Here is an 11,293-nt window from a genome sequence, read left to right on the forward strand (position 1 = left end):
GTTCATCGTCTTCAGTCTGGTCAGCTCCATGGGGGAAGTCTCAGGGCTTTGAGTGCAGCGTTTCCAAACATTGAGAACAAACCCTAAGCATTTGTAAAAACCACAGAGCATACAGTTAATACACCCAGATGTGCTGTCAGCCCCACAGCACTGCATCGGAGTGGATGGAGTGTGTAAATCTTGGAAAGGTTAAAGCTGAGAGACCAGCGATATGCATAAAGACTCATGTTCCTTCCAGAAGGAGGAGGGGGTGAGGTGTTATCATTCTCCATTAATCACTTACATCTCCAACCTGCCTAAATCCTCTGAAAAGAACCAGCAAAGAAAACACCAGCTGCTGTAGCTCCTACTTTTTCCTCCGTACCCTCCAGTCTCCCTCCCTCCTCCCTGCCTTCCCCAGACTGTGTTTATTTTTACTGCTCGTGAATCAGCCAGGAACTTGCTCCTTGCAACAGGATCAGCTGAGAACAAGCTGCAGACTGAACGTTCCCTGAAATCCTGGGTTTGTTTTGTAGCTTACGACCAGCACCAAAACAGTGGAGAAAAGGAGAGAAAGTGATACACCTCTTCTTTCTCACCCAGGGAGACGGGACTTTCATTCTGCAGAGAGCGGGACTTCCCCAACTTGCTCTTTGAATGCATGGCAGCTTTCACTAGATTTTGAGCATGCTTAGCTTATGATAGTCACTTAAACTGTGAGTGCTTTGGGAAGGCAACCATTGTTTTATATAGGAGTGCCTAGCTCCTACAGTAACCCGGGCCCATTGCACCAAAACACCACCCTGCACCATAAGCAGCACAGCAGCTCTCCCTTTGGCAATGGCTGTTTCTTCTCACATCGCTATGATGTAAGAACTGTCCTGTCTTGAATAGCAAAAGGACAAAAGGATTTACCTTCCAAGCTCGATCGTGCTGTGGCTACCCCAGCTCTGGCATTAGTGCAACGGCATGCGCCGGGGGCAGGGGCAGGCGAGCCCCCGTATTAGTGAAGTCACTGCAGGGGGTAGCGAAGAATGGCAGCTGGTGACAGAGAAGTGACTGATGGGGAGGAGAAAGACGAGAGAGAGGGGAACAAGAGGGAAAAAAGGAACAAAAAAGGGATTGAAACACACTCCCAAAAAAGTGTTTGTGGGAAAACAGAAAAAGAAAAGGCAAAATCATTCTTGGGAGAACAAGCATCTTCCCCAGCTGGGGCAGGGCTGTCTCTCTAGTGCCTCTCTGAACCTGTACTGTCTAACCAGAGCACCCACGAGCGCAAGACCTGTCCCAGGATGCATTCTCCTGCCACGCTGCAGTCCTGACCCCTAGGAGGATCACATTATTGATCCCCAAGCAGTGAGAATTTGGGGAATCAGTTTTGGAGTCCTGTCCTCCACAGAGCAGGGAAATCCTTATTTACAGAGCCACTGAAGCTTTCTCCAGACTCTTGTGTTCAAACAGTCCAAAGGCCACTCCGACATGTGCCATCTGACATGTGCCATCCGACAAATCATGTCATCTGATTTAAATCCAGCATTTTGATTTGTATGTCTTTGAAAGGCATGAAATGCTACCCCTGTCGCCAAGCCAAACAGAAAAGCACTCACCTTGTGGAGAGGGGTGCGTCCCCCGTGCAGCGCTCCACCACGGCATGCACCAGGAGGCTGACTTGTCACTTCGGCACTGGCCTGGTGCAGAACTGCTAATCTCTTTCAGATTGAAGAGGCTGTTTGCTGCCAAGACTTCTCTGCCAAAAGATAACTTTATAATACTGATAATCAGGTGCCCTGTGATGATAAAATGCCTGTTGCTTGCCTCTGTACGAAGAGTTTCTTGCTGACAAGCTGCTTACTATGGCAAACCATTTGTGTTACGGAAAAAGCAGAGCCTTTGACTGAAAAGTAGCAAAAAAATCTTATCTTAGCCTAGAAGTGGAGAAAGTGCAATTAATTAATTTGTTTCTGAGTCTGACCTGTAGACATAATAGATTTTATAGCACAGCTATATATTGTAATTACAGGATAGAGCAAGCCTATACTGTAGCTTGTAGTTGAGTGCGTAATGAGGAGTGAAAGATTGATGTTCAGTGTGGTCAGATGACTAATACACTGGCAACAACTGAACTGGTCGAGCAAGAGTAACAGGCACCTGAGATAGCATTTGATGTCTTGCTGAATAATGATGTTGTTTCCTATGTTGATTATCTTCCTCTAACCTGGTAATTAACTTGTCCTAACAGCACTGAGTGCAACACAACATTCAAGACACTGCTGCCCCATGTGTAGCTGGTGTCATGCCACTGCTCATCCCTGTGCTCTTTATCCTCCCTCAAGAGCACTATGGGATTTTCCCAGACTGCACACAGTAGGCATGGATATATAAACACGTATGACAGATGACAGATGCCTTCTGAGAAACTTGCGTTAATGATACTCTTCAGTCTTGTCTGGGAAAACAAAGAAAGAAAAGATGAAGATGAAAGAAGATCATATCTTGATTGCAAAATAATGTTAGGTAAACCTTTAGTGTAGATGAAGCCAGTTTCATCCTAGGATTTGTGGGAGGGTTTTTTTGTCTTGAACATATCCTTTTTGTGATGTTCTTCATAAAGACCTAGAGCACTCTTCCTCCAGTGGAGTTCTAGCTCTCCTGCTGTGTTCAGATGATGATAAAACACCGTTGGGTCATTATAAGGTTTAAGCATGATATATGCCCTACATTACTATGTCTCACTGACTAAGCTCTATGTAAAACTTCACTGTGTGCTTGGCAGTTTAAGTCCTGGATATTTTCCTGCTTTTTACTGGCACTATAACCCAATCACAACTTGTCTGGAAAGAAACCCCAAACTAAAACCAACAGGTGGGATTCTTAGGTGAATTATCCCCTAAAAAAAAAAAAAAAGAGAGAGAGAGAAAGAAAAAAAAAAACTTAACAAAAGAAATCCTTCGATGTGGAGGTTTCTGGCACACTATTCTATAAACCTAGTGCAATACTTCCATGCCGTATCTTCAAGCAATGCCACTCCTGCACTTTAAAAGCTGTAGGACTCAATTGTCACAGGTTTTTAAGGCTACAGGCAAGAAGAAAGGAATTGCATTTATAATACCTGCATTGCTTCTGAGAATTTCCTTGGCAGGAATTGCATTTAAGGCTCTGTGAGCTTGATTGGCAATGGCTGGGTTACCTGCTACTGCAAGCAGGGGTGACTCACCTGGAATTTCTATAGCCTGAGCACTAACAAAGAGCCTGTGACTCCCAATCTGCCTGGGGCTCCTGTCTGCTGCTCTGTGTGCATTTGAAGACAACATGTATTCAGAAACAGAGAGGGGGAGGCAGAAATAAAGGGACAGGGATAGCAACAATATCAGATTACAGTTTGCGTACCTGTGTTTCCTGTTTCTGAGTGACTACAGTCGCAGTTACAATGCTTAGTTTAATCTGCTTTACAGAGCTACCCCCTGCAACCTTTAACCTCAGAAGATGTATTTGAAAAACAAGGCCAGTAAGTGAGGTAGGATTTGGATATGGATGGGGATCACGAGAGCCAAACTCCGGCACGGTGGCAAGGGATGCTGCCTGAGTGTGTAGGTAGTAGGAGGAGAGTAGGAGAGTAAGGGCACCCTGTGAGCTGATAAGAGTGGATTAAGGATTTGGCATTGAGCAAACCGTTAGAGAAGGACGTTGTTCGGAAAGGCAGAACGAGGAATCCCTGCCAATGCTGTTCCCGCCCTAATGAACTGACCACGGCTGGAAATGGTTATCTCAGGACGGTGCTGAAAACCATCTACTAGGACGGACGAGGTGTTTTAGATGTTGTAAGAAGGCATGAGTGACTCTTGCTGACACTGATGCTCCAGAAGTGCTGCACGTGGGTCTCATTTTCTCTCTCATGGGAGGCAAGAGGAAAGATACAAACTAGTAATATTCAGCTGCTATTTCAGACCCGCTGCCAAGCGGTCCAGGCTGTTTATACGGCAGAGATGCCTTCAACCCCTCAGCCTTGAGTGCCTCTGCCTCCTCTCCTCCGCTGCCGTCCACCGGCCAGGGTATGAGCGTGAAGTGGGGGGTGGCTGGGGCAGAGCAGGGAGACAGGCGGACAGCTCATGTAGAAAACAGTTGTGCTGTGCTTAGATCCTGCAGTTTTTTCTTTCCCCCTATTGTTAAGTGGCATTGAGCACCAGCAAAACAGGAAACCGCTTCCTCCAGCCACTGACCCAGCAAACCCAGGGCAGCTGCTGGCTACGCAGTGGCCTCCCCACACCATCCTGTTCCTAGAAAGTGTCTGGACATTTGGAGGAGCCTTAGGGAAGAGCAAGAAATACCAGTAAAGCTTGAATAAGAAGGTACACTTGTCAGCTCTTTCAAGAAGGTAGTCATACTGGAAAGATCTAGTGGTAATGGTCAAAACTGTCTCTGTTTTTCCAGAATTAGGGCTTATGGAAGTGAAAGCAATAATGTCTAAGCCGATCCCTGTCAGCTCACTCATCTGGTAACTACCTTAATTGTCTCTTTGTTGTGCCATGCAGCTCTTGTATCAGACATCCTCACTCAGGCTATGAAGAAACTATTGTTTTACAGGCACTGCAGCTTGTGTTGTGATCCTTAAATCTCAGAAGTCCAGCCAGGTCTCGCTTTGCTGGGCGGCCTCAGCAGAGGCAGGAAATGGTGCTGGTGAGGTGGTAGGTGACCCTTTTCTTCCTGAGAAAGCAACAGCCCGTGGTATCAAGAGAATATATGCTGCTTGGATTTCTGTCCTTCTGAGGAGACTGCAAATGGAGGATAGCAAAGACCTTGTGGCTCCTTTTCTAATTACACATCCCCTGGTGTTCTCTGATATCAAGGACAATGTCGTCCTCCCTGGTGACGGGGTGGTTTGGGGTTTTTTGTTTGTTTTGTGTTTGGTTTTTTTTTAACATGGTGTGATATTCTTCATTCTGTCTCTTACATAGAAAAAAAATAATCCTGTAACCTCACTGGGAATGTCTGGTGGAAATTTTTCACAACTGCATTTCTGTGTTTCTGAAAGTAGGACACATTGACGTGAAAGAAATGATGCTCAACCCAATCTCTGTCACCTCATTACTCTTGAACTCCAACTTAATTACCTCCCTGATGCTTTGCACAGCTCTTAACCAGACATTCTGTGTCTACTTAGAAATCTGCCATACAAAATGAAGTGATGACTATATACCCTCTTCCTGCTGGAGAGATGAGCTGTGAGGTTTGGTAAGTATCATTTCTAGAGCACCTAGAAGGTGCATTGTATTGTACAGGCCTGATCCTGCACCACTGGAGTTCACAGATGACTTACAAAGACCCACTGAAACCATGCTGAAAGCTCATATCACACAATTGGTTTAAAGATAATAGCAAAGTTTTAACGCCAATGAATTTGTGGCTTATAGTTTACAGCTCCATAGACAGAGTTACATTAACAGCTCCCAGATTCTGACCTCCTGTATACCACTATGGCTGTACTGATGCCAGTGGGATTGCAAGGAAGAAGAATTTGATGGTTTATTTTCAGAAAGTCTTTGGGTCCCTTGTGTGAAAGTTCATACCCCAAAGTGGAGGGGACGTGTCTGAACGCCTTGTAAAACTTACTCCTGGTTCAAACACAGACTAAGGTCCCCCATTTGAGTAGCCCTGTAACCCTCCAAAAATGTGAGGTGTACACTGAAAATAAATTTCACATCCCTAAAAATTTAAAATACATTAGTTTTAAGAGTAACAAATAATATGAGGTATAACTACCAAGATATTATAATTTTGGCCATGGAGAAGATAAACTGGGAGTTCAACCACAGTATACATCTCAGTGTTGTAAGGATATGAGCACATTCTGATACATTTTTGTTTGTTTCTATATGAGTGTCTCATTTATCTGGACTCAAAACCAATACTATTGTTAAGTCACTTCTGAAGACTCACTCTGCCACGTGGTACAGCACTCTTGGCCACACAGTCTCCAGTTCACACATGTGTGTACAGTGCGGTGTCTCTTCTCAGCAGCAGCAGCAGGCAGCCACGAACTGAGAACTGGAGAGGCTGCCGGAGGAGAGTGGCGGTGGGGACGGGATGGCTCAGCTGTGTCACCTCGCAGGTGCGCTCCTTCAGAACAGGCTGTTCTTCCACTTCCCTCTGCTCTGCTCGCAACTGAAAGTTATCGGGACAAATGTACCTTCAAAACACAGTGTGGATGCCCATACTGCATCTCTCTCTTTTTTTATCTGACCGTTTTACTGCAGTGTTTTACATTGGTTTTGGAGGTCTGCGAGACTGTGTTTTGTTTGCCATGTCCTTCAAAAGTAAACACATCTGGCGACATGTTCCTTCTTCTCACTAGGCCTGTCCTCATACTCAGGGAGTGAACAGAATTGCCTCTTTAATTTCACTGTTCCCAGAGGTGTGTTGTGCACTACGGCATTTTTCACGGATTCATAACATACATGTCATTGCAGGGATGCACTCTCTCTGCTGCATCGTCCCCAGGGTGAGCTGTGCCGCAGGGTCCTGGAGGGCACAGATGACACCATCAGTTGTACAGATGACCAATTCCACATCTGGGCTGCCTTTCTTTTGGCCTTTTTTTTCCCATTTTTTTGTGAGACAGGGGCTTGTCACAAAACAGTTTTGAGCATGTGTGAGACAGTTAACAATACGGTAAATATACATCCCTTGTCTTCCCTGACAGAGAAGCTTTCTAAAATCTGGACAGTACTTCAAAACCATGAAGTGCTTTTCCAACAAACAATCTTTTTGTGTCTCACTCCAGATAGGCTTTGGTTTTCTCTACAATAGTAACGTGGTGCATTAGAGTTTCAAGAAATGTATCTCTATTTCCTGGTCTCCCTCACAAAATATAAATCACCGTTAACATTGCTATTACACAACGTAAGTCAGTGCCTGTTGAACTCAAGGTTACACTTAACCTATCTTTGAAACTCATTTTGTGTAAATAAAACATAATATTAAATAAAATAGGAGGAATTTACTAAGATGAACAGAAATGTTTAGGGAAGAGCTCAGGGTACGTGAACTGGTTCCTAAGACATGAGAGAACACCTCCTGTTTCTTGTGGAGAGCTTCTCTTTGGAAGTTGGCCTTCTCACCAGGGGCTCAGCAGCTTTCTGGTGGCATATCCTGGTCTCAGAAAGATCTTTCTAAAATGCCCTGTTTAGTTCTCTGTCTGAATCTATAAGGTATTCAGAATGTCTCTCTTTTTCATGGTTACCGGCGGATCAGGCAAATAACACCGCTTTGTGCCTCTATATCTGTCTTGCTCAACAGCCCTCTGATCGTCGTCCTCTTGCGTGTCCTTTTTCTTTTCACAAGGGCCACTTACAAAGAAGATTGGTTAAGACCAATCTTGGGACTGACATTCACCTGTACCCATGTAACCTGCCAATTGCTTTGTTGGAAATCCACCTAGCTCTAGAAAAAAGCATAACTGTTCATTGCTGTTTTTGAAACTTTTCTTCTTTACTTCCCTGGCACAGAGCTTGGGGATGTTTTGGTAGTATTCCAGGGTTAATAGTCTTTCTGCCCAACCAGCCGCTGTTAAATGTTGGCTCTCGAGGCTTTTCCTTTGCCCATTAATCTCAGATCTGTTGAGGCCAGTAAGGCAGTGAGGTGTGCATCTCTGTTTTCACAGTGCTAATGATAGACTTGTAAAGGGGGGGGAGGTTGTTACTGGGGTTTTGCTGTAACCCTGACTCTTTTTCCTGGGCATAGCTATACTTTGACGTGGTGTGCTTGAACTTACAGATCAAAGAGAATTACCAGAATGATCCACTTGTGAATCGTGGGCCATTATCTGTTATTAACTCATCTTGAGCACTGTGGTGAGTAAACTGTAATTTACAGTATGTTAATACATTTCTGCTCACTGTCGTGTGCAGCAGCTGAATGTGTGTGTGTGGTAGTCCATAACGAGAAGTAATCTCTTCTAGCTAATTCAAACAGATCTTTGCCAACCTCTACTAAGGTTGATCAAGAATTTAATTTACTTCTAATAATTTTGTTTTTCTGCTTCCTGACCCTCCCACCACATTTAGGAGAGGAGAAGGTTTCACCTTCTCTGTTTCTCTTCAGTACATGCTTGCTTCCAGGAAAACTTGGAAGCAGAGCAACAACCTCCTCCAGTTCTCTGCCAGATTTCCTTCAGGATTTAATGATTCAGGTGGCTTCATTTGCTAAATTTTTGCCAAAAAAAAAAGTAGTTCTCTACTGACACCATATAATAAAGTTGAGCAAACAGGAGGGCTGGTAGGAGACCTATTTTTATTGCCTGGGTCTAGTCACGTGACAGATCAGGTTACAAAATACTAATACCCCTGCCAACTCTCAGGATCCACCAATTCCTCTTGCTACTGTTTTAATCCAACCCATCTTGTCTTTTTTCTTTTCGTTTTTCCTTTTTTTTTTCTGAGGGCAGGGGATGAGAGGGAAGGCATCAGACTGGGGCAGGAGACAGAGTGAAAAGCAAGTATATCATGATTGGGAGTATCCCTTTAGCTCCTTCAGTGTTTGTTCAGCACTTTTTCGCCAGCTGAATAGCTTTTTCCCTCTGAGTGTTGGCAGCCTTTGGCAAAAGTAAAGCAATGTCAGCATTCCCCTGTTCCATCTATTTTTTTGGCAAAGAATTGTTAAAAATATTCCATTTTCACCTTGTTTGCAAGTTGTGATGGAGGCTTCTCCCCCAGTTAAATTGTGACATTCTGGCTTGAAAAACAACTTCAAGATCAGGAAGATAAGCGAACACACACACACATACACACACACAAAAAAAATCCTCCTTCTTTCCTATGGAAAGAAATTCAGCAATTCAGTGGAGCCACTTCTTTTATTAGCAGTGAGACAAATATATTTTCAGAAAAATTGCTGATAAAACAACAGATTTGAAAAATGTAAACTTTATGCAACTCTCTGGAGTTCTTCACAGTGGTTTCCACTTTCTCCCTTCTCCCAGCATACAGCAGAACCAGAAGCTTTGGTGTTAAAGGTTCCTGCAAGGCATCTACCCAGATAGGTAGATGCCCAATATTTTTGTGCAGTCTCTGATGCCGCAGCTACACTGCTACTGCTACCTCAGCCACATTAAGGTGGGCACAACTATGTCCACAGCGTACCGAAGGCTCACCTCAGCAACAGAAGTAGTTCCTAATAGTGGGCTGAGATTTTTGTGCAAAAGGGGAAAAAAACTCCATGGTGCTCATCCCACAGGCATTGATGCTTTTTGTTGCGTAAAAGGTGTAGAGAATAACTAGACATCTTTCTCCACCTTTGTGAAAGAAGAGCTGTGGTACAGAGAAGTTAGGAGACCGGTTCAAGGCAACACAAGACTTCTCTGGTGAATTCAAGAGTCAGAATTCAGGCGAGAGTTGTAGTCCCCGTGTTTCAGCTACAAGACCACCCATCTTCTCTTTTGGCAAGCATGAGTGGAAGTGCACTTCTTCTGCCTTCCAGTGTCTGTGACCATGATAGTTTCCAAGGGGGAGTATGTTGCAATTGTTTTAGTTTTTCCATTTCTGCTCTTCTTTCACAAGTGGCCTATAAAATTCTGCAATGCCATTGCATCGTCCTCGTTCAGAGCTCTTTTGAAAACACAACCCTACTCTGATTTCTGACAAAACAACCTCTTGTAATTAGGAGTTTGTTATGACTGCTCCTGCAACCGGGCAGGGTTAGAGGAAGTACGTGTCAGCAATGACTCCTTGCATCCACCTGCCTTCACTTGTTGTGGACACCGACTGTAAGCTTTTAGGGGCAGGGACCATCGCTTTCTACAGTTGTACAAGGCTTTGGACTGTCAGTACTTCTGACCACAGCATTGATGATGTCCTCTGAGAGTGCCCGTTTTCAGAAGATTTAAATAACACATATTCTTCGCTTCAGTTTTTATGAGATTTTTAATGCTATGAGAAACAATGACATTTATTTTTCTGAAGTCTTTCCTCCTCAACTGCAAATAATACAAGTGCAAAAACATCAGGAGGATAATACCATCCACAGTTAGGGAAATGCAGTGTTGGATCTCTACACGTCCTTTGACTCCAACATAATGGAGTTAATTTAATAAACTGATAGATTTTGATAAATCATGGCCGTGTTGTGATGACCTGCTTCTTCGGTATTTGTTTCCTTGTTCTTTAGGCAGTTTCATTTCTGTGTGTGCAATCACAGCACCCTCTACTGCCTCTTGCTTAACCTGCAAAAGGACAGCGAATAACTGTAAACTCTAAAAATGACTTTTGGAGTGACTAGAGTCTCTGATTATGAAGTGTTGTTTTATATATGAAACAACACCCCCACCGTGAGAATGATAACGCAAGAATGTATTTCAGTTCTGTCTAGAATACAGTCCTGAGCTCCTAAATGAACAGTATGAATTCCTCAGGGGCTCAAGCACCTATCAGCCTGAGGGAAGTTTTTCCCTTTTAGCTGTATGTAAGGCATTATCTTCCCCTTCCGTTAGGTCCATGGAGGAAAAAGAAATCAACTTTCCTAGTGAGAAACATGAAGTGGCACTGGATCAAATGCTACTTCTGCGTGTTCCCAGATCAACTAACCTGGGCCTGACAGAAAACTCCCCCTTTCCAGAATCTGCCCCTCAGGAGATTCGAGTATTACGGGTGTGAAGTGCCCTCTCGCCCCGCCCAGATGCTGGTTTCCTCTTAGCTGTTTCTTGTACAAATCTAGGGGTCTTGTTCATTTAGTCTCACATCACACCCTCCGCCCTCTAAGCCTTTGGCCCGTCACACTCGCCAGGACCCTTCGCACCAGCCATTTCGGCACTTCACTGGAAACGATGGCCCGCTGCAGTTCTGTGTCTTCACGAGGAGCTAACGTGGCGGCTTGCGAGCTGTTCCCAGTGCCTGGGGCTGCTGAGGCACATGCGGGTTGAAACACCCACTCCAGCTAGCGGGAAGTAGGGAGCCAGGGCTGGTTTATGACCTCCCACCCCTGTGGTTTGTGCGGTGCCCAGGCAAGCGTCCCGCTTCTTGGCAGGCTGAGCGCAGCCCCCCGCGGGTGCACCGAGGCCTACTCGCAAGCCATCGTTCAGACCTCGAGTCCCGCCCGCTGGGTTACGGGAGGCCGCGGGGACACGGCCGCCCGGGTGCGGCAGCCCCGCGCCTGTCACGGTAACGCGGCGTTTCAGGAAGAGCTGAAATCTTGGCGCGGCTCCTCCAGGCTGCGTGCGCACCACTTGTCTGCCTGGGGAAAACCCCGCACTGCGGTCGTCACCGGACAGCCGCGGGGGAGGTGTAACGGGGGACGGGGGGGGTGTATAACGGCGGTGGCTGCAGCG

General features: G+C 45.2%; 1 protein-coding gene across 1 annotated transcript in view; it reads left to right on the forward strand.

Moving 5' to 3' along the window:
- Positions 1 to 10,463: 10,463 nt before the first annotated feature.
- SRP14 (signal recognition particle 14kDa (homologous Alu RNA binding protein)) overlaps positions 10,464 to 11,293 on the forward strand; it is a 5,570-nt gene continuing 4,740 nt past the window's right edge. Inside the window, exon 1 of the mRNA XM_009321001.1 lies at positions 10,464 to 10,616. Within this exon, the coding sequence (XP_009319276.1) occupies positions 10,464 to 10,616 (153 nt within the window). The remainder of the gene's footprint in view (positions 10,617 to 11,293) is intronic.

Source organism: Pygoscelis adeliae, unplaced genomic scaffold (genome assembly GCF_000699105.1).
Source record: "Pygoscelis adeliae isolate BGI_AS28 unplaced genomic scaffold, ASM69910v1 Scaffold3, whole genome shotgun sequence".
Taxonomy (NCBI): domain Eukaryota; kingdom Metazoa; phylum Chordata; class Aves; order Sphenisciformes; family Spheniscidae; genus Pygoscelis; species Pygoscelis adeliae.